The sequence below is a fragment of the Balaenoptera acutorostrata genome, chromosome 1, assembly GCF_949987535.1.
Source record: "Balaenoptera acutorostrata chromosome 1, mBalAcu1.1, whole genome shotgun sequence".
NCBI lineage: Eukaryota > Metazoa > Chordata > Mammalia > Artiodactyla > Balaenopteridae > Balaenoptera > Balaenoptera acutorostrata.
The window spans coordinates 34,012,442-34,034,414 of NC_080064.1; the positions used below are offsets into that span (position 1 = coordinate 34,012,442).

The following is a 21,973-nucleotide window of genomic DNA, read 5'->3' on the forward strand; positions in this document are numbered from 1 at the left end:
TGTCTAGAAACAGGGGCGGGGCATTCCTCCCAGGAATAGAAGGCGGAGCCAAGTGCTCTGAGCCCCGCCCCATCCCCGTTGCCCCGGGAAACCCCGGGTTGTAACAATAACCCGCTGACGCGCTTCGGGGAGGGATCCAGCTGAGTCCGTGGGCGGGACAGCCCTGCTGCGGACCAATGAGAGCGCTTGGGCCTCGCCCCCGCGCCCCCTCCCCCAGCTCAAAGCAGGGGGCGGGGTCGCGCCCGCCGCTCCTCCCCTGCTCCGTAGGCGGCGCTGTTGCGTGCTGGGGCTGCGGCAGGGTCGCCCCCGGCCGGGAGCCCCGCCCCTCCACCTCCAGCCCGCGGGCGGGGCACCCGGCCGGCCGAGGATTCCGCGGCCGCGGGCGGGCACGCCCCGCCCTCTCCCGCGCCGGGCCCGCCCCCTCCCCGTCCCCCGCCCATCCGAGGTGCAGCCGGCGCTGAGCGCGGCAGGCGCGGGAGCTGGCGCTGGAGCCGGAGCGGCGGCGGCGGCGGCGGCATTCACGGGGCGGCGGCGGCGGCGCGGGCTCCGGCACGGGCTCGGGCTCCGGCATGGTGCAATCCGGCCCCGTCCCGGGAGAGCGGAGCCCGCGTGCGGGGCCGGCGCCGGGGGAGCGGCGGCAAAGACGGTGGCGGTGGTGGCTGCAGGCGCAGGCAGGCGGCAGGTGCTAGAAGCGGGGCTGGGCGAGGTGTGTGCCCGCTGGGCTCCGGGGCCGCCGCTCCCTCACTGCCCCCACCTCTCCCTCCCTTCGGGCTTCCCAGCGCGTCCAGCCCCCTGTCTCCGCGACCCGGCCCATGGCGCCCCGCGGTTGAGCCGGCGCCGCCAGGGACCCCTCCCGCGGGCCTCCCCGGGGCGCGCAGATCCCAGAGCCGCCCGCCCACCATCCGCGGAGCCCCCCTCCCCTCCTCGCCCGAGCCGGGCGGGACCATGGCTGCGAAGCTGCGAGCGCATCAGGTGGACGTGGACCCGGACTTCGCGCCGCAGAGCCGGCCGCGTTCGTGTACCTGGCCCCTGCCGCAGCCAGACTTGGTCGGCGACGAGGACGGAGCGCTGGGTTCAGGGGTGGCCGAGGGCGCTGAGGACTGCGGGCCGGAGCGCCGAGCCACGGCCCCGCCGATGGCCCCAGCGCCGCCGCTGGGCGCGGAGGTCGGACCGCTGCGGAAAGCGAAGAGCTCCCGGCGGAACGCGTGGGGGAACCTGTCCTACGCCGACCTCATCACCAAAGCCATCGAGAGCGCCCCGGACAAGCGGCTCACGCTCTCGCAGATCTACGACTGGATGGTCCGTTACGTGCCCTACTTCAAGGATAAAGGCGACAGCAACAGCTCGGCCGGCTGGAAGGTGGGGGCGTCCGGCAGGGGAGGGGGTCTGGAGTCGTCGGCTGGGGCTTCCAGGGGCTGCTAGATGCGTCTGGGCTCCCGGCGGGCGGTCTAGAGGGAGGCCCTGGGGCACCCCCAGGAGTCACAGAGTGTGTGCCCAGGGCGTGGGGCCGGCCGGCAGACAGGCGGGGGCGTGCTGGGAGCAGCTGTGTGCATGCTCTGGATGCGAGGTGGGAGGTCTGGTGGGGTGACAAGGGACTGCCACTTTGAGGCACTCTCGAGGGACACCCTTACCCCATCCTTGGGGGCATAGCAGAAGAACCTATTCTCAGGCCTCAGACATTGGGGACGCCCCTCTTACCCCCACGAGTTTGCTTTGTGTTACTCTTGTTTTACCCTCTCCACCAGGGCACCCTCCTTAAAGAGCTGAAATAATGACTTGGGGCCAGTGGCTGCTTTCCTCCCAGATCTTTCCCACTGCCCTCCCTGGAGCTGGCCTCAGGGTGAGGAATGCGACCCTAGGCCCACAGTTCTTTCTGTGGTGCCAGGAGTTCACTCTGGGGCACCAGCCAGCCTAGGGTGGGGAACTGGTCAGGTGACCTGAGATCTGAGTTCTCCATGGGGCAGCTGCTGCCCCCCTTGCCTGGATCAGCATGGTGGGCTGGTGATGATCCCTGCTGGTGTGAGGGCAAGGTATTGAGACCTGGGGATCTGTCCATGACCACCCCAGGCTGTCTTCCACTTCCCTGGCTTTCTGAGCCCAGATGCACTTGGGGGAGGGGGAGAGGGGAGGGGCACCCCAGGGAGGCCTCAGTACCAACCAATGGAAAGGGGGGAGCCATCTTGGGCGAGGACAGGGTCTTGACTGGATTGTGGCCTCTAGACCCTCCCCTGGCCAACTTGTTGGGGAATGGGGATAGTCGATGCCTTTGGGGGAGAGGAGACTGGGGTGGGGTGGGGGTCGGGCCATGCCTAGGGCCTGTGAGCTGTGAGACTCCCTGTGGGAGAGGGGGGTCTCTATGAGGGAGGCATGCCTGAATGGAGGGAAGGGGCTCTGGCTGGTGGTGCCTGTAGGCAGGGTCAGGGGAAGGAGGTGTGCCAGTGGAGGAGGGGAGGCTCACGGACATGGACAGCTCAAGATGTCCAGTGGCTGCACTGTAGGGGCCACGGTGCTCTGCCCTGGGAGCCCATGGCTCTCGGGCTTTCTGCTGGCAGCTTCTCTGTCTGTCTCTGGCCACTACTGGGTGGGGACACAGGCTGGAGGGGCCGACATGAGTCTCCTTCTCCATCCTCTCTCCGGTCCCCTTGGGCTCAGCCCCCTCCGGAACACTTGTTCCTCCTAAGTGGGTCCTGCCCTTGTGCTTTGCTCCCACCTCCCTCCCATGTACTGTCCCACCCTTCACTTCTCCCTGTAGATAGTCCCTGTCCTCAAGGGCACAGAGTTCAGATGCCTCTTCCAGGAAGCCTTCCCTAACCCTTTTTAGCTAGCTCAGGACTCCCTCTTCTCTGGCCCTCTCCCTACCTGTCATAGGTCTTAGTCTTTTGTGTCCTGTCTCATTTCCCTTCCCCACCCCCTTTGGAAGACAGTGGCAGTGTCAGAACAATCTCTGTGCCCACGGCACCGAGCATGGAGCCTGGCACTGGAAACTACCAGTGCGTGTCTGGTAAAAGAGTGAAGAAATAGGTGGATAGTGCAGAGGGTGCTGAGGCCAGGGAGGGTACTATTGGCCAGAATAAGCCAGGAGGGCTTCCTGCAGGAGGCAGAGCTCCAGCTGGGCTTGATAGGTGAGGGATGATAAGGAAGATGGCAAGAGGGAACATGAGGCTTGAAGCTGGGAGAGAACTGCAGTTCACTGAGGGTCTCAGGGCCAAGCCCTGTGCCAGGCACCTTCAGGCATCTGTGCCAGGTGTCTCCTTTAATGCTCTCTGCACTCCCTGAGCTGGGTTTTACTGTCACCACTTATAGGGCTGGGCACTGAGGCAGGGAGTGGAGGAGTGAACTGCCCAAGGTCACACAGTCAGTAGATGGGAAAACTGGATTCCAATCCAGATGTGTCTCCCTCCAGGGACCCAGAGCCTCTGGAATAGTGTCCTGCTGGCATTGGATATGGGCGGGGGACACTGACAGCTTTCAAACGAGGGCAGATCTAAATCCTAGACTGCGACTGGGAAGGTACTTGGAGATAATTTAGTCCCATGAGTTCATTTCTCAGACTGTGAGACTGAGGCCCTGAAAGGGAATGGGACTCTTCTCAGGTCATCAGTGAGCGGCAGGCCCTGGATGATGGCCCAGGCCTCCCGCCTGCCCATTGGATGCAGTTTCCACTGCACCACGCTGCTGGGGACACATAGGTTCTCCCTGCCCCTGGGCTCAGGAATGCTTGTCCTGGGCTAGGGCATTGGTGAGGGAGCCTCAGCCTTGGGCTCCTGACCTAGGCCCTGGCAGAGACCCCCGAGGCACTGGAGGAGGGCTGTTCAGAGAGGCCCCTGGCCTTTCCCATCTCATCCCCTCAGTGGCTGTCCTCCTTCTACCCCACCCCCCCATCCAGCTCCCCAGGGAGCCTCCTTCCCCTCTCATTCCTGTCCCTCCTAATGCCTGTTCCTCCATTCCCAGTCAGTCCCTCCAGGGCCCTGGTGGCAGGGCCGTTCCCAACTCCCAGCCACCCTCCGGTTAGCAGAGCCTGTGATACACCTCAGGTGCCAGGGCTTGGGGCAGGGACCCCATTGTTCCTTCCTCCCTCCCCTCCCCCACGTAAGTGTTGCACTTGAGTCCCTGGAGTGTACCGAACCCTGTGTTAGATGGAGTGGGGGGACCGAAGGGGAAGGCGTTGCACCTGCTTTCAGGATGCATCAGGGCTCAGCCAGTTCCACACGCAAGCCCTCTGTCTTACAGGCAGGACTGAGGGCCGGGGAGTGGGGGTGGGAGTAGGGGTGTGGGGAAAGTGGGTTAGATCCCCTGGGGAGCCAGGCAAGCCCTCACAGAGAAGATGGCACTTGATCTGGTCTGTCTTCACTGGGTGGGGTGGGTGGGTAGAATTTGGGAGAAAGTCTTCCAAGGGATATTGACTGCATACGCAAAGGCAAGGAGGTGGAATTGCATATGTTGGGTTTGGGAGACTGTTGGGTGTGCCAGGCTGGAACCAAGGGCTCCTAGGCAGGGCTAGGAGCGTGGGATGGCAGGGCTGTGGCGTGGGAAAGGCCGAGTGAGGGCCCTGTGCTTGGCCTTTGCCCTGTGGTCCCACCTGTGATGTGGGAAGATAGTTCAGAGGTGTTGCAGAGAGGAATTGGAGGAGGCAAGATCAACAGCAGGCCTAAGGCACCCAACAGGCTGAAGCCCGAAGAGAGTCTGGGCTTGGTGCTGGGAACTCCACCAGAGAGGCTGGTAGTGTTGCCATCAGGGCAGATGGTCTCCAGGTCTGGGACGAGGGCTTGGACAGGAGTCTCCCTCCCTCTCCAGTGTCGCAAAAGTGTGGATATCCCACATCCAGGTAGAGCCTCCTACTTCCTCTCAGACACTCTAACCCCACCTTCCTCCTCCGGGAAGCCTTCCAGGCTGCTCTGGGTCCTGGTGCTGCTTCCACTTAGGGCCCTTGGAGTTATTCTGCCTGCTTTTGTGTTTCCAGGCTGCCAGCTCCCCTGGGAGCTCCCAGGCCAGGCCTGGGTGCCTCCCATTCCTGTCCCCGGGACTGGTGGGGGAGGAGCCCAGTGGATGGGGATTTCCCTTCTCCCTCAGTGCCTGGAGCAGCTTGGCTGTTGTGGGGTGGGATCAGCAGGGGGGTGTCCCCCCCCCATACGGCCCAGGCGGGCCCGTAGGTCCTAGGTGGGGTGGGGGCTAGAAGAGAGAGACTGATCTGAGAGGCCGGGAGGAGGGTCCTGCTACAGCCCGACTGAGCGGTGGTTGTGCGTGCAGGGGCTCTCCCTTCTCTCCTCCCCCCAGCCCGTTCCAGCAGGGCTCCCTCCTTCTTCTTTGTCCTCCGGGGATCCCCAGCCCCGAGGGCTGGTGGAGGTGCGGGAAGAGGCGGTGTGAGCCCGGGTTGGGGGGTGTCCTCTCCCCCCGCGCTGCACGAGCGGGGGGCTGGCAGCTGCCCGCCTCCTGGGCACGAGCCCGTGCCAGCCGCTCCTGGCACAGTTGCTGGCACGCCCGGCAGACTCCCACGGCCACCTGCTCACACCCACCCACGAGCGCTGGCGCGCAGCGGGCCCTTCCGGCTTCCCGGGCCTCCCGGCGCCCCTCCCTCGCCACCGCGCCCCTCCCCCCCCCCCCCAGTCCTCTGCTCCCCGAAGGCCCCACACTCTGCCAGCCGCGTGGCCCGCCCGGCCCCCTCCCCAGAAACTTGGGGAGCTTGGGAGGCAGGGCCGCCGGGAGGCCCCTGGGGTGGCTGCGCCTCTGCGGGGAGAAGGGGGGGACCTGGAGGCAGACAGACAGACCGACAGACAGGGTGAGGGCCCCGCCTGCCACCTGGCGCCGCTCCAGCGGGACGATGGCGGGCAGCGCCGTGCCAGGCGGTAATTGCAGACAGACTAATTTAAAGAGATGAGACGGTTATTTTTAACTCCTGTTAAGGTAATGAACGGCGCTTGCGGGGGGGGGAGGTGTGTGCGGGTTCGAAAGTTCAGCGCCCCCCAGCCGCCACTTTCTGCGGTTTGGGGCTCCCCTCTCTGCACGCCCTGAGGACCCAGCTCAGGACTGAGTGGAGTGGAGGGGCTCTGCCAGAGAGGGGCAAGGGCTCAGAGCGCCGGGGAGCAGGCGCCCACCAGCCAAGCCCACGTCCCCTCAAATCCTGTCCTCCATCCTTCCAGGTGGGTGTTAGCATCCCGGTTTCCTAGGTGGAGAAGTGACTTGTCTTAGGGTCACATCCCTAAGAAGTGGCAGACCTGGGAATTGAACCCCGTCCTGTCCCCCAAACTCAAGCATTTCCTCCTGTGCCATTGGGGCTGGAGAGGAGGGATTTGGAAAGGGTGCAGGCTTGTTTCTTGCAGCCCACCTTCTCCCATCTTTGAGTGGCAGCTGGTGGTGGCAACTCCGTGGGGTCCTGGGGGCTATGGAAGCCCCTCTCTCTGTGTCTTGTGAAGGGTGAGGGTGTGGTCGTGGGCTGCGTGTGTGGATGTGAGCCTCTGGCATGTGGGTGCACCAGCTATAGCAGGGGGAGCCCCCGCCTCACCTCACTGTCTCCCTTAGCTTGTGGCTGACTCCTCAGCACCCCTTTCCTATTTGCAGCCTGTGGCTTGCCTCCCAACTTGGGAGTGGGTACCTGAGAAACAGGTACACATTGGTGCCCACTCCTTCCACCTCTGAGTCTGACTTTGGATCTCCAAGAGAGGTGGAGCCCATCACCCGCTTCCAAGCCTCCTTCCCAGATCAATCCCTTTCTCACATACTCCCAGGGACCTGGAGCCCGAAAGCTCTGGGACTGCCCATTCTGTTGCTAGACAAGACCTTCAAGTTGTTAGGCCTTCCTTCCTTCTCCCTGGCAATGACCCATCTCTCTGGAGCATCACTCAAGGTGTCCTAGTTCAGCCCTTTGGGGTCTGTTGGAGCTGTGGAGTCGGGAGTTGGTGAGCGGTGGGCAGAGCACCTGTAGGGCACCCTGATCTAGCGCGTGTGAGCTGGAGCAAAGCTCTCTCCCCTTCTGGTCCTCAGTGTTCTCATCTGTGTCCAAAGGGCCTTAACACACTCAGACTGTGGCCCTTTCGGGGCTGTGACTGACAAACCCTCTGGTTCTAGGAGCCATGAGGGATTAGTTGGGACCGAGAGCGTAGAGTACCTAGTGGGACTTATCATGGGTGAAAGCACGTGAGTACAGGTGTGGATGGACTCGAACTGGGGACTCCTGCTTGGGGCTGTCTACCCTGCCCCTGGCAGTACCCAGGTGGCAGACAAACTCTGGGCACAGTGAAGGGAGTGCTCCTGGCAGTCCCAGCTGGCCACCAGAGCAGGCAGATGGGGGGTACAGGGTGTTAGGTGGGCATTAGCAGAGGCTCTGGGGCCCTGGTAGGGCGCTCAGGGGGACAGCTGGATCTGGAGCGCCCCCCTTCCTCCTGGCATCCTGGTTACCATGGAAACCAACTCCTGTTTGGGAGGGTTTGGCTGTCTGCTGCCTCTCCCCACCCCCCAACCCATATGTGGAGGTGGGAGGGGGGCCAGGTGGCGTGTGGGGGAGGGGCCTCCCACACCTTCCCCCACCCCCGCCCCCTGGGCCTCCCTCTTTGCAGAGAAGCCTTTCTGGTCTCGAAGGGGGATGCCTCTTTTGGGAAGGGGAACGAGAATTCAGAGGATTAACGCCTGGGTGCTAGGCAGTCAGTTGGGCACTTCACATAAATCCTCTCATTTCATCCTCCCTGGGTCCTGCCAGGTGTGGGTTAATAGCCCCATTTTGCAGTTGAGGAAATGGAGGCTCAGAAAAATGAAGTCACTTGGCCAAGGTAGCATAGCTGAGACGAGGCTGAGCCTAGATTTAGAAGCAGACCTGTTTCCTCCATGTTTCGCCATCTTCCAATGCCAGTGCAGTATCAGCCCACACCCCAGCCAGCCCTTCTGCCCCAGGGCTCACTCATGCTCTCTCCGGAACCCTCCAGGGCTCCTCAGTTCCCCTGGGAGCCAACCAAGCCCAAACTGCTCTGTTTGGACCCCTGGGCCCTCTGCTGGCCTTGTCCAGGCCCTGCCCTCCCTCCCACTTTCCCTGCTGCCTCTGATCCCAGGCAGCCCTCACACTGCCATCTTTATACCTGACCCTGGAGTTCTCAGCCCAAACCACTGCCATTGTTACATGCTCACCAAGGCTGCTATTGACTCTCATGGACTGAACCCTGGGGACACCCCTCAGAAACTAGGCGGGTGCTTGTGTAGTTTGAACAAAATCCTACCTCCTAGGTGATTCTGGAACCCAATGTGTCTTTCTGAGAATCTGCCTTAAATCCTTAGTTGTTGGCAGAGCTGGCTGATTATCAGAGTCACCTAGAAGCTTTTAGGTAGTACAGTCTGCAGTCCCTGTCTCAGACCCTCTGTATCAGACTCTCAGTGGGTGGGCTTTGGAATCTATATTTTAACAGGTCTGTCTGATGACGGGTCGGATTCTGAACCGATGCCTTAGATGGTAGCTTCCTCTGCTTCTGCTTGCGGAATCTTAGTTCCCCGACCAGGGACTGAACCCGCAACCCCTGCAGTGGAAGCATGGACTCTTAACCACTGGACCTCCAGGGAAGTCCCCCTCCCGTCTTCCGCTCCCAGGGCGGACCACCTTCTCTAAACAGGCTGCCCAGACTGAGCCCACATCTCTCCTCCTCACTCTTTTTTGGGTCCTCCAGGGAATTGAGCCCCATGCAGTCAGCTCCAAGGGACTGAAACACCACAGTACATTTGCCCGCCCTCCGTGTCTGACGTGCTCTGCCACTGAGAGCCTTTGGCTGCAGGAGGGAGGTGCTCTGCCACTGAGAGCCTTTGGCTGCCCGAGGGAGGGGAAACGTCGGTGTACTCAGCAGGCCTCTTTGGCGCTGGCCCACCAGGAAGTGGAAAGTCGCAGCCCCTGCTCTCTGCTAGCTCCCCGTCGGGTGGGGGAGGCGAGACCATGTGTACAGCGCGGTGCTGGTCTTACAGGATCCAGTCCTGGGGCTGTAGCGTGCCATTCCAGGCCTTGGCCACCTGGCCCCAGTCAACCTGTACAGCCACATCACTCACCCCACCCGTCTTCTGACCCTTCTTCAGCTACACAGAACTCTTCCAGCCCAGGATGCAACCACCACATGCCATGACAGGTGTGCTTCCATTTAATTTTCACAGCAAACCGTGAAGCTGGTACTGCTACTATCCCCAGTTTGCAGATGAGGAAAGTGAGGCTGAGAGAAACAAAGTGGCTCTCACAGTATCCCACTGGAAGGGACAGAAATGAAACTCCCCTGGGCTACTCCTCCCTAACCGAGTGCTCTGGCCAGGACAGTCCAGGCTGGCCGCTACCCCCCCTGACCCCCAGCCCTAGCATTGTCTCTCTGATTTCCCTTAGAGTTTGGCCCTGGGGCTTCCAGCCTCGGGGGTGGCTCTGGGATCCCTGGCACCCTTTCTCAAATCCAGAGCCCCCAGAGGGAGGGAGCTGACATTGTCCGCCCCCCTCCATCTGCAGGCCCCAGGGCTGATGGCCGCTTCCTCCGCTCACCTTAATCCAGGCCTACACCCACTGGGCACCCACTGGGCACCCACTGTGCAGCACTGCTCAGAGGAACCGGACTGGCTCCCTGCCCTCGAAATGCCTGCAGGGCCAGCGGGGGAGATAAGACGAGGATAAAAACTACCCAGGGTCATGATGGAGGGCCAGATTATGAGCTATGGGTATTTGGAGGTGAGGGGGGAGAACCAGGCAAAGGAGTCAAACCCTCAGGACTCTTTAGGAGCCCCACAGGGTCTGGCTGTGTTAGCCGGAGCCCAGCAGGACTTGAGGCTGGGGAAGCAAGCAGGAGCCGGACGGCGAATGGCCTTGAATGCCACACCAAGGAGCTGGCACTCCAAGCTGTGGGGGATGAGGAATGGCATGGGCAGAAAGGATGGTATGGAGGGTTGGGGTGGGGGGAGAGACTGGCTCAGGTGCCCAATGTGGGCCTAATACTGGGGTCCAGGGGAGAAGATGAGCCTGAGAGAGGGTGGAGGCCCCAAGATTCCAAGATGCCAGGCCTGAGGTGCCAAGCAGCACCCTTTGGTGCCTTGAGGATCTCAGAGGTAAGACAAAGTGGTGTGGGTAGGAGTCTGGAGGCAAGCAGGGAGGAGCAGTCCTAGTTCTGCCACTTACCCTCTGTGTGGCCTTGGGCAACCTAGCCTCAGTTTCCCCCTCTGCAAAGTGGGATAATAATAAAGACTTATGTCCAAGCTTTGTTGTGAGAATTGCATGTAAGGAGAGTTACATGTAAAGTCCCCAGTGAAATCTTAGCAAATATCATTATTGTTATTCATTGCTCTGGGAAAGGAAAGGAGATACCTCCACATGTGCTGTGTGTGTGGGGGTCGGGGGGTCCTGGGCCCTGATCCCTGAGAGACACTGACTTGTGTATGTGTTTGGGGTGGGGGGTAGGATTTCTTCTTCTAGTCCCTCCCTTTCTGCCCCTGGGGTGTCAGAAAATCAGGATGTCCAAGCTTCGTCCTGCCCTTAGGTCCAACCACTGCTCTCTAGCCTACAGAGCCTTCCCCATGGCCTTGGGAGGCAAGCAGGCAGGTTTTAGGCACTGTATTTTTACAGATGAGGCCAGTGATTTACTCAAGGTCACCTTTGAATCCGGGGCTGCCTGCCCCTGGACGCTGGCTCCTCTTTGCCCACTGGCAGTCTGTGTGACCTTGGGCATGGTCCTTCCCTCTCTGGCCCTCAGTCTCATCTAGGGATCCGAGTTCTCCTCCCCCAACACTCTGGGAAGTTGTGATGCCTCCTCCACCCCTCCAGTCCCCTCCCCCTGTCCTCAGCTGGCCTTGCCTTCTTTTGTAACCTGAGCTGGGGCCGTGGGGGAAGGGGCTTGCCCTCAGCCAGAGGCACCTGCCAGCTGAGCAGATGTGAGTGGATGGAGCGCCCCCCCCCCCCCCCCCCCCCCCCCGCCGCCGCCAGCCCCTAGGGGGTCGCCTGCTCCTGGCTCGGCAGAGCTGGTGCTGGGGCAGGCAGTGCTCAGCACACCCAGCCCTGGCCTCTGGCCTCTGCCCCCAGAGCTTACCTTGAGCACTTGTTCATTTTTCAGCGGACATTCGTGCTCCAACATGCCCTGCAAGGACCTCTCAGGCTCCAGGAGAAGACAGATGGCAGATGAGGGCTGGTGCCCCGGTCTGGGTGGGCTGCCCAGAGCTCCTGGAGCCCCTTGGCATGGGGACAGAGGGCCAAGGGCAGCCCCTGGGGACGAGGGCAGTGTCTATGCGGGTGGCCATGCCCCAGGGAGAGCAGATGGTCCTCTTGGCACCATGCCTACTCTTCCCCCCCTTCCCCCCCAGGAGCCAGCCTGTAGGGCTGGGGCACAGCTGCAGAGCCCTCCCCAGAGCCAGGCCCAGGGCAGGACTGGGTGAGGTCACCGCAGCTGCTCCCAGGGCCGGGGGCAGGGGTGTGGGATGTGCTGCCGGCAGAGGGAGGGAGGGGGCTCCGATGAGGAGAGGCTGGGAGAGGCCTGAATGGCCTGGCATTTAGGGATCCCCTTTAATCCTGGAAGAGGGAGGGAAGAGTCTGTGGAGGGGTTGCTGAGCCAGTGTGCACAGCTCCTGGCGCCCCCTCCCCAGGGGAGCTTCTGTCTGGCCTAGGCTCCTCCCTAGAGGCCTCTCAAGGTAGGAGGAAGAGCAAGGGCCCTGGGTGTGAATTCCTGCCTCGACACTTACCCGCTTGGGCAGGTCAGTTGTCTCTTGAAGCCTCAGTTTCTCATCTGTAAAATCAGGATAATAAACCAACTCAGAGGTTTGTTACAGATACTCAGTAAGATTTTAATTGTTGAGTGCCAGCACAGTGCACCGAATGCTCAGCAAATGGTAGTTTCTTTCCTTTCTCACTTTGCTGAAGTCTCCCGAGAAGCCAGGGGAGAAGTAGGGAGGTGGCAGAGGCAGCAGGAACTGGAGGGGAAACTGGGAGGGAGGAGGCAAGGCCTGGAGCTCCGGCCTGAGGTCTTGTTGAACAGAAAACGGCACAGAGTTGCCAGGCCTGAGTGGTTCATGGCTGCTGAGGGTTCCAACCTATGTGTTGACTTGCTGTGAGCCAAGGATTGCCCCACAGAGTTCAAGTGGGGAGGCAGACTCACCTACGGTTATACTCCAGCGTGCAGGTAGATTTTTGCAGTAGCACTGAAGGGGGAGCAACTACCTTTGGGGCTTGCAGAGGGGGCTAGGAAGATGCTGCACAGCTAGCCCTGATGCAGCAGCAGGAACCGCTTGAGCAGAGAGCGAGGGAAGGGCACAGGGAACAGAGTGTGTGAAGGCATGGAGGCGTGAGACATCCAGGGTGGCTGGAGCCCCAGATGGGTTTAAGGGAATGGAGGTAATGAAGCTGGAGAGCATCAGAGGGCCCTTGAATGTCAGTCTGGAGTTGGACCCAAGCGCTGGCGGGATGAGGAGCCATGGGCTTTTGAGTAGGGGTGAGCTGGGACTTCTGCTGCTGATTTGTGTGCTGTCCGGGCTGGGTGTGTGGGTTCTGTTGTCTCTGGGGTGGCAGGGGTGGGGGACGCCAGGGCTTGTCCCTTGACCTCATGCCTTGCTTTGGACATTTGGTTCCTCCTGGCCCCTGGCTGCCCACTTCTGTTCCACTGCTGACCCCAAGCCCATTCACCTGTCAACACTTGTGGCTCTGATGCCCCCACCTGCCCTTCTACCCCTCCTTCACTACACACCCTAGTACCAAGGGTTTACATGTGGCCTCAGGGCCCTGAGGTCATCCAGGTCACCCCTTCTGCCAGGAATCCTGTCTGGACTGAGTACTCCAGGCAGCAGAGCCAGTGACCCTTCCCCCCGCCAGCCACCCTCCCCCAGAGTCTGTGGCTTTCTCTGAGTCAGGTGTGTTCCTGGGCCAGAGGGGGTGGGGTGTGGTACAAGAGCTGCTCCTGGGGCTGAGACAGGGAGTCAGGAAGGCTCTTGACATGTGGGATCTCATCCAGTTCCCAGCCACGCCCCCTCCCCCATGGATGTTGCGATAGTTACCGTCTTTTACAGGGGAGGCCCAAGGTCACATGGATGAAGTTGGGATTCCAACTCTAGCCCTTAACCCTTCTTTATGCAGGAAAGGAGGGAAGGAAGCAGGGAGAGAGGAAATGGGAGTCACGGAGGGGATGAGAGCGCTCACACGCCCCACAGGTGATCTCCGCTCAGGAAGGCACTAGAGGGTGGAGCTGGATCACCATCCCCATTGGGTAGTTGGGGTCAGCTTCCTGAGGGAGGGGCCAGGATGAACCTTGGACAGCGATGGGACCTGGAGAGGCAACCATACCTGGTTTTGGGCTGGATGGATGGACGCAAGACCCAGGACTGAACTGGGAGGGTCCTGGAATCCCCTTGGTGCCAGAGGCCAGGAGGTAGCACAGGGCTTGTGGGTGGGGAGCACAAGACTTGAGTCTCCTGTCTCTGATGAAAACCAGGAAGCTTGGGCTTGAGAACCAGGGCAGGTATGACCTCTGAGGTGGGCAGCAGGGCAGTGTTCCCCGCCACATTGGCGGTGTGGGTAGGAAGAGCCTTAGCTTTGGAATCCAACAGCCCGGAGACCCAGACCTGGTTCCATCACTTCCCAGCTTCATGGCCTCAGGTGTCATTTAACCCACCTGAGCCTCAGTTCTCCCCCCACCCTTTGTAAAATAGCATTACCTACTCACAGTTTGCATGGTTTTTAGGATTCAAAGAAGAAACATATCTAAAGAGTCTAGCTTAGGTCTGGCACATGGTAGGTGGTGCCCTTCTCCGGCCTCGGTATTTGAGCACGGGCCAGTGGTGTGCGAGAGCTGGCTTGCACTGGCTCGTGAGAGCTGATCATGCACACTTCTTCCCAGTTCTGCACTCAATGACATCATGCTGCCAGCTTAAAATTGGCTACGATGGGAGTATCCATGCCACAGAAATCAGCAAATGCTACAAATCGAATCAGGTGGGGTTTTTCCCCTGTTGGAGAGCTGAAGGAAATCCATCCTGTAGGCCCTCTTTAGCTCTCAAGGGGACCAAATGGGAGGTGGGGCAACGGTCGAGGGCTGGCTGGGCTGAGCAACCTAGAACTCAAAGTCCATGGGCCCTTTAGGGCCTGGGGAGATAGGATATAGTCATAGTGCCATGCAGCCCTCTCTAGGCAGGGGACAGCAAATGGTGGGACCCTTCTTCTGTCTCTAAACTCCCCCTCTTTGCCCCTACTCTTCGGCCCTGAGATCTGGTGGGCTCTGGCTGGAGAAGTAAGATTGGATGAGCTTGAGCTATCAGGGAATGAAGCTGTGCTGGGAGGAGAAATGAGGTTGTGCTGGAAGATAAACGAGGTATACTGCCAGGGAATGAGGTGGTACTTGGAGGCAAGGTGAGGCTGCATTATTAGATAAATGAGGTCGTACTATCAGGGGATGAAGTGTACTTGTAGAAGAGATGCTGTCCTGCTGGATCAGTCGGGTTGCACCGTCAGAGAACACAGCCACACCACAGGAGGAAGGAGAGCCTCCGACTTGGAGGATAAATGAGGGTGTCCTGCTGGATAAATGAGGGGGCCCGTCAGGTGAATGGAGTGCTGTTAGCGAATGAGGTTGTACTTGCTGGATAAATGGGACTGGTGTGCTGGATAAATGGGGTTGTGCTGTCAGATGAATGCATTACCGCTCGTGGGCGAAGGGTGTCCTGGGAATAGATGAGGGTGTCCCCTTGGATAGATGAGCTGCCGCTACCAAATGGCTCAGACCCTGTTCGCGAGGGAGGCACCATCAGCAAGGATGAGGTTATTCTGTTCCCACAGGGGCTGCTGCAGCGTCTTCTGGCCCACGTGGTCCAGGCTGTGAGAGGGCTTGGCCACAGCAAGCCTTGGCTTCCCCAAGTCTATCTGGGGAGCAGGAGCGAGCAGGTGGGGCTTGGGGTGGGCAGCCGCCTTGTTCACCCTGGGAGCCCTTCTTCCCCTCGCACAGAAGCCCCTCCTCCTCTCTGCGCTTCCTTCTGTGGCTCTGACTGCTCCTGCCTTTCTCCACCCCATGCTTGCCTCCCATTCCATCCTGTATTCCCCTCTCTCAGCCCAGTTTGGAGAAGCCCCTATCGTGTGCCAGCCACTCTGACAGTCTCATTAATTCTCCCTGCCACACAATGTTCCCCCCCTTTTCTGTCTCTCCTTCATCCATTCAGCAAAACTTTATGAAATGCCTAGCATATACCAAACACATGGGGTCCGGTTACAAAAAAAAAGGGGGGGACAAAAATCCCTCATGGAACTTATTTTCTAATATAAGGGAAACCAGACAATAAATAATAAACACAGAATATAAAGAAATTATATGGTACTTTAGAAAGCGCTAATTGCTTTAGAAAAATTCAGAGCAGGCTAAGGGGGCCAAGAGATGGCAAGGCAGAGAAGCACTTGTTAAAAGAGTGGGCAGGATGGGGCTTCTCACATAGGTGACATCTGAACAGAGACTTGAAGGAGATGAGAGACGGATGTGAGTATCTGGGCGAACAGTGTTGCCCCTGCGACCGCGGCCCCAAGGTGGGATGGTGCCTGGCAGGTTCCTGGCAGCAGGACAGGGTCAGGGGAGGAGCCTGGGAGGTCATGGAGGGGCTTGTGGGCTACGGCAAAGCCTTTGTTCTTTACTCTGAGTGAGATGGGGGCATCAGGGTATTCTGGACAGGACTGGATGTGGTCCACGTTATTTACAGGATCCCTCCAGCTGCTGCCTGGAGGGAAACGGTGCAAGCAGGTAGCTGTTTGAGGAAATAGAGGTTCAAAGCATCTTTTGCTCCATTGTTTGTGGGTGTTAAAGCCAAGACTGGAATCCAGATCCAACACCAGAGCCCGTGCTCTTTGTCCTGTACCAGCCTCTTCTCCCTGGTGCCTGAGGCCCCAGGGGGCTGGCCTCTCACCCAGGTTCTGAGGGAGAGTAGGATGGGCATGGGATGTAACCTACTGTCCCTTCCCTCTGCCTCTTGATGGCCTCTGAGGCACTGAGTCAGGGAGGTCCCATCTCCCCTGGGAACCTGCCCCAGGCCTGCATGGAGGTGTGGGAGGTGTGAGGCCCCAGAAGCAGGGCCCAGCTTGGGCACCAGGGGAACCGGGGCATGCCGGGGCCGTAGCTGTGGTGGCGGGTTGCTAGGTGACTCTGAGAGGGAGCCCTGGTTACTGCTGCCTGGTAGAGGCGTCTCCCTCACCTCCTCCGTGGCCTCTGACCTCCCAGGAGGCCTTGTGGGCGAGATGTGATCAGCGCTTGCCACTGGATCTTGGCCGGGAGCTCTGATGGATGCCAGGTGGCTGGGACCTGAGTAGCCAGAATGGGCTGCAGGGCCTGGCCTTGCCTCCTGGGGCACAGCCCTGGTGCACACCTGGTGAAGAGCCTGGCTCAGCAGACCAAGGCCTAGGTCCTCGCCCAGCTCTGGGCCACCTCCGTGGGTGACACTGGGCAAGGCACGGCACCTTTCTAGGCCTCAACTGCCCCATCCACCTGGCCTGCAGAATCCCTCCCCAAGGGCCTCGTTTTCAGTGAGAGTGCCAAGGGAGGGTGCTGAGCAGGCAGGGCTCCAGGTACCCCTGCCCCACCTCCGATGGCTTGAGTGTAGAACACTCAAGTTTTGCATTAGATTCCATTCACTAAAAAGGTTCCACTACTTTAGAAAAAACAAAAGTTTGAAAACCTCTGGACTGAATGATTCCAAGAACTTTTTATTGTCAGACTGAAAAGGTGCCTAGAGTGCAGTGGCCCATCTCATCAATTTATGGGGAGGGAAACAGGCCCAGAGAGGAGGAGGGACTGGCCCCAGGTCAGGCTTGCCGGGGGAGGAGGGCCACCAAGCTGGGGGTCAGGAGGCCTGGGCTCGAATCCCTGGGTGAACTGCGGCAAGTCCTTTTTTCTCTCTGGGTCCAACCAGCTGTGGTTTTGGGCTGGGGCTCAGGGGTACCTGGCTGGGCAGGGAACAGAGTGGGGAAGGATGCAGACCTTCATAGGCCTGGAACATGTGTTCTTGGTGGTAATCTAAAATATTTTTATTGATATTCAGAAAATTTGGAAGTATTACAGAGTACAGTGCAAGATTCCTTTGAATTCTACAAAGGAAGCACAAGACTTGTAGGGAATTTTGACCTTTTAACATGCCCCCAGCTTCCCATACTGCCAGCTTCTAGGGTTGGTTACGTCACGGAAAGTTTCAGAAGAAATGGAGGACTGGTTTCCTAAGATTCTTTGGAAGTTCTCTGACTTGTTCTCTCTCCCATGGTGGAACGTGAGGTCCTTTAGACTCAGAACGAGACTAACCTGAAATCAATGCCTGGCTCTGCCACTTAAACTGTGTGATCTTTTCAACTTACTTAACCTCTCTGAGCCTCACTCGCCTCATCTTGAATAGGGCTCACAATCCCTGCGTTGTATGGAGACTGATAGAATGATCACGTGAGATCAAGTACTTTCAGTACTCAGGGCTGACCTGGCAGGTATTCGGGAGGTGCCCGTACTTGGCGGTGTCCTTCCTCCTCCCCCCACCCCCAAGCACTCAGAACCAGGCTGGCACATAGTGACACTGATAAAGAGGTGTAGCCTGACTGACCTCTAGCTGGAGCAGCTGGGAGGTAGAGCCTCTGGTAAGGCAGATAATCCCCCAGGGGAGGAGAACTGAGGCCTCTGAGGCCCCCCCGCAACAAACACAGGTGTTGGGAAGGGGCTGGGGAGCCAGGTGCAGGGGCGGGAGCGGGAGAGGGGGTTTCTACTCCAGGGAGCACCACTCCCTGGGGGTCCAGCTCCCCTCCTCTCAGGGCCCCAGGAGAAGCCAGGCAGGACAATGCTGGGACGGACCTTGAAGCCCTAGCTGTTATCTCCCAAGACCAGAAAGTGCCAGAGATAGGGAGCCTGGGGCCCTGAAGAGTCAGGTGAGTACCTGGAACTGGGTGTGAGGGGTGGGAGGGTGCCCTGGGCAGCAGGGAGGACCCCTCCTTCTGGAGACAGGCGGGAAGGAGGCAGGAGGGAGAGCCCTCGTGGATCAGAGGTTCTGGAGCTGGGCGGATGAGAGCAGGTCTGTATGCCGGGCAGATCTGGAGTGGTACCTGGCATTGCCGCCTGTGGGACCGAGGGCAAGTTACATCATGCCTCTGGCCTCCATTCCCTGGTACATGAGATGGGGTAATGCCAGCTCCCCAGAGTTTTTCGTGCCCAGCGCAGTTACACTCAGGGCCTGATACTAAGGATTGTAGAGACAGAGTGGGTCTGTGGAGTGATCTAAGAAGTGAGGTCTTCTGGCCAGAGTGAGGGATCTAACCAGCGTTATGGGCACCTGGTGTGTTCACCAAACACCCACACACGTTATCTCAGATAATGATCTAACAGCCTTCTGAGGTGGTTACTGGATGTCGCCCATTTTTTTCAGAGGCGCTCACTGAGGCACGGGCTCCTGGAGATTGAGTCAATAGCCATGGTCACGTAGCTAGGTGGCTGAAAAGAGCCAGGCATCCTGCCCAGCCCTGCAGATACCCAAACCCCTGCTGTTTCCACAGCAGTGCCTGAGCCAGGAGGTCCAGGCCACCAGCAGGGAGGCCTCAGAGCTGGGGCATGGTAGGCCCTGCAGAAGTTCTACTCCTCCAGGTTCTTGTGGGGAGCCAGGTCAGTGGAGCTGTGGACGCCCCAGCCTTCCTCTGTCCCCAGGACAGGCCTGGCAAAAGCAGGCAGTGATATGGGGCCCAACAGAAATTTAGAAGAGGATATGTGTGGGTGTGCCTAAGGTGAAGCCCAGGGAAGGACCAGGGGCAGCAGAAGGGCTCTGTGGCCTTGGGCAAGCCACTTCACCTCTCTTGAGCCTCGGTCTTCTTGTCTGTAAATGGGCCTGATGCCACCTGCTTTGTGGGGATTTTGTGAAGGTTCCACCAGGAAGGGGCTTTGAGGGCAGAGCTACTCTGCATCAGGTGGGTGGGGAGGGGAGGGGAGGTGAGGGAGGGCTGCAGCCCAGACGGGACCTGGGCTGACCTGAAGGTGGGCAGTGAGCAGAGGCGGGGTCTGGGGTCTTCATGGCCAATGGATGTGCTTTGAGGGGCTTGCTGGGATCCAAGGCCTCTGTGGAGTTCACAGAAGCTCAGAGAAGTTGGGGGAAAGTCTGGGCCTCTACCCACCTTGGGGACCCCCCAGCCTATTCTGCTTTCCCTGGTCAGGTCTTCCCAGCAAAGGGTTAACAGTCTTCTCTACCTGCAGTTGCATTTTAAAGACACGAAATTAAAGCAGGTAATTTATTCTCCCCACACACGAAAGAGCAATTAGTTCTAAACAGGGCTTAATCAGTCACCGCGAGATTGATTTCTGGAGCCCTGGGTTTTCGGGCTCCTGGCGCCATGCCAGGCTGGCAGGGTGGTGGGGAGCGGACAAATGAGCCGCAGCGGCATGAGCCCTTACATAATCTGCTGGGGGGCCCTGGCAGCCTGGCTAGCCCCAGGCGGGGCTTGGCTGAGTTGGGGAGGGGGGGTCTTGCTCCCCCGCTGCAGGCCCCTTAGGAGTTGCCTCCCTGAAAAGGCTAGACCCAAAGCCCTGGCCTCACCCTACGGACAGTGCCTGTGTGGGGCAGGGGAGCGGGAAGGATGGGGCGGGTCTGGGGTAGAGGATGGATAGTCTGAGTTTGTCCGACCTGGTACTTACACCTGTTCCCCTCCTTCTCCCCTTTACCCTTTCATCTTCCCTATTCCCTCCCCCTCCACCTTTTGGCTCCTCTCCTGTTCTCTTATACTCTCGCTTCTCTATTTTCTCCCACTCCTTTTCCCATCAATTACCCCCTCACTTCCCACTCGCCCACCCCTATCCTTGTCTCTGGCCACAGAACTCCATCCGCCACAACCTGTCTCTGCACACCCGGTTCATCCGCGTGCAGAACGAGGGCACAGGCAAGAGCTCCTGGTGGATGCTGAACCCTGAGGGCGGAAAGACGGGCAAGACCCCGCGGCGCAGGGCTGTGTCCATGGACAACGGGGCCAAGTTCCTGCGCATCAAGGGCAAGGCCAGCAAGAAGAAGCAGCTGCAGGCACCGGAGCGAAGCCCCGACGACAGTCCCCAGGGCGCGCCAGCCCCGGGACCCGTGCCTGCCGCGGCCAAGTGGGCCACGAGCCCGGCCTCCCACGCCAGCGACGACTACGAGGCGTGGGCCGACTTCCGCGGCGGCGGGAGACCCCTACTCGGGGAGGCGGCCGAACTGGAGGACGACGAGGCCCTGGAGGCCCTGGCGCCGTCGTCGCCGCTCATGTACCCGAGCCCGGCGAGCGCGTTATCGCCCGCGCTGGGTGCGCGCTGCCCGGGGGAGCTAACCCGCCTGGCCGAGCTCGGGGGCCCGCTGGGCCTGCATGGCGGCGGCGGGGCGGGGCTGCCCGAGGCGCTGCTGGACGGCTCGCAGGATGCGTACGGGCCGCGGGCCCGCGCCGGGACGCCCGCCTACTTCGGCGGCTGCAAGGGCGGTGCCTACGGCGGGGGCGGGGGCTTCGGGCCGCCGGCGCTGGGCGCGCTGCGCCGCCTGCCCATGCAGACCATCCAGGAGAACAAGCAGGCCAGCTTTGCGCCGGCCGCCGCGCCCTACCGCCCGGGGGCGCTGCCCGCGCTGCTGCCGCCACCGCCACCCGCACCCAGGCCCGGCCCGGTGCTGGGCGCGCCCGGGGAGCTGGCGCTGGCGGGCGCGGCCACCGCCTACCCGGGCAAGGGGGTGGCCCCATACGCGCCACCGGCGCCCTCGCGCAGTGCCTTAGCCCACCCCATCAGCCTTATGACGCTGCCCGGCGAGGCGGGCGCGGCGGGAGTGGCGCCGCCGGGCCACGCGGCCGTCTTCGGGGGCCCCCCCGGCGGCCTCCTGCTGGACGCGCTGCCGGGGCCGTACGCGGCTGCCGCCGCAGGGCCGCTGGGTGCCGCGCCCGACCGCTTCCCGGCCGACCTGGACCTCGACATGTTCAGCGGGAGCCTCGAGTGCGACGTCGAGTCCATCATCCTCAACGACTTCATGGACAGCGACGAAATGGACTTCAACTTCGACTCGGCCCTGCCGCCGCCGCCTCCCGGCCTGGCTGGGGCCCCGCCCCCCAACCAGAGCTGGGTGCCGGGCTGAGGGCCGCCTCCCGCGCCCCCGGTGCCCTGCCCCGCCCCCCCCAGGGGCCTCTGTCTTCCCATCCTGATCCCCGGGTCCCCACTCCCATTCCCGCTCCACGGAGGGGATCCAGGAGGCAGCCCCAACCCAGCTAGAGACATCCCTCGGAAGCTGACCGCTGAGGGAAGTGGTAGGGAGGGGCTGGGGCACCCTGCCATTCTTGCCCAGACTCCTGAGACCCGCTCCCCCTCCTCCCAAGGGCGGGAAGCCTGGGAGTGGAGGTTGGATTCCGGGCTGGGTGGGAGTAGGGAGGAATGAGGTGGGCCGTGCTGGTCTGGGAAGCCCACCGGGAGATTGGGCGGGGCGGGGCGGGGTGGGGGGGCGTCTCCGAATCTTCAGTTTCCTTTGCGGGGCCCCCGCGTGACGAATCGCCCACCCCAAAGTCGAATCTGATCCCCAGTTGACACGTTCCCACTGGTCTTAGCCTCACCCACCCCAAGCCAGGAACCCGCTCCCAGAAACACACTCACACCTACCTATTGGCTGTTCACCCTGAGCTGTCCTCCTTCGGCCCTCAACCACTCTCCGACCTCCAGACCCACAGTTCAGCCCCGCCCACTCATCCTTGCCCGCCTTAGTTTCTCCCCTCCCGGGTGGAAGTCCCTCTCCCTTTCCGCTCGTCCCCATTCCCCAGTACTGGTCTCAGCCTCCCCAGTGGGCCTCAGCTCCGGATCCACCCCCCAATCCGACACCCCTTTCTCCGTGCCAGTCCTGGCTCCTCTCTCCCCTATTTATAAGTGTCCGGTCGGGGCGGTCTGTGGGCGCGGCGTCCCCGGCGCATATCGTAGGCAGTGTACCGTGGCCGTGCCGTCAGCGTGTGCGTGTGCGTGTGTGCCGTGTCGAGGCCGTGTAGAGTGCATTGTACAGCATATTTTCATGAATAAAATTGTTTTAAATATTTCTC

General features: G+C 60.6%; 1 protein-coding gene across 1 annotated transcript; it reads left to right on the forward strand.

The window, feature by feature from the left end:
* The first annotated feature begins 292 nt into the window (after nucleotides 1-292).
* On the forward strand, nucleotides 293-21,969 carry FOXO6 (forkhead box O6). The gene is made up of 2 exons (XM_057530596.1): nucleotides 293-1,359; nucleotides 19,765-21,969. Exons 1-2 carry the CDS (start codon nucleotides 946-948, stop codon nucleotides 21,028-21,030), a joined length of 1,680 nt encoding a protein of 559 aa, XP_057386579.1. The 5' UTR covers nucleotides 293-945; the 3' UTR covers nucleotides 21,031-21,969.
* The last annotated feature ends 4 nt before the right edge of the window (nucleotides 21,970-21,973 follow it).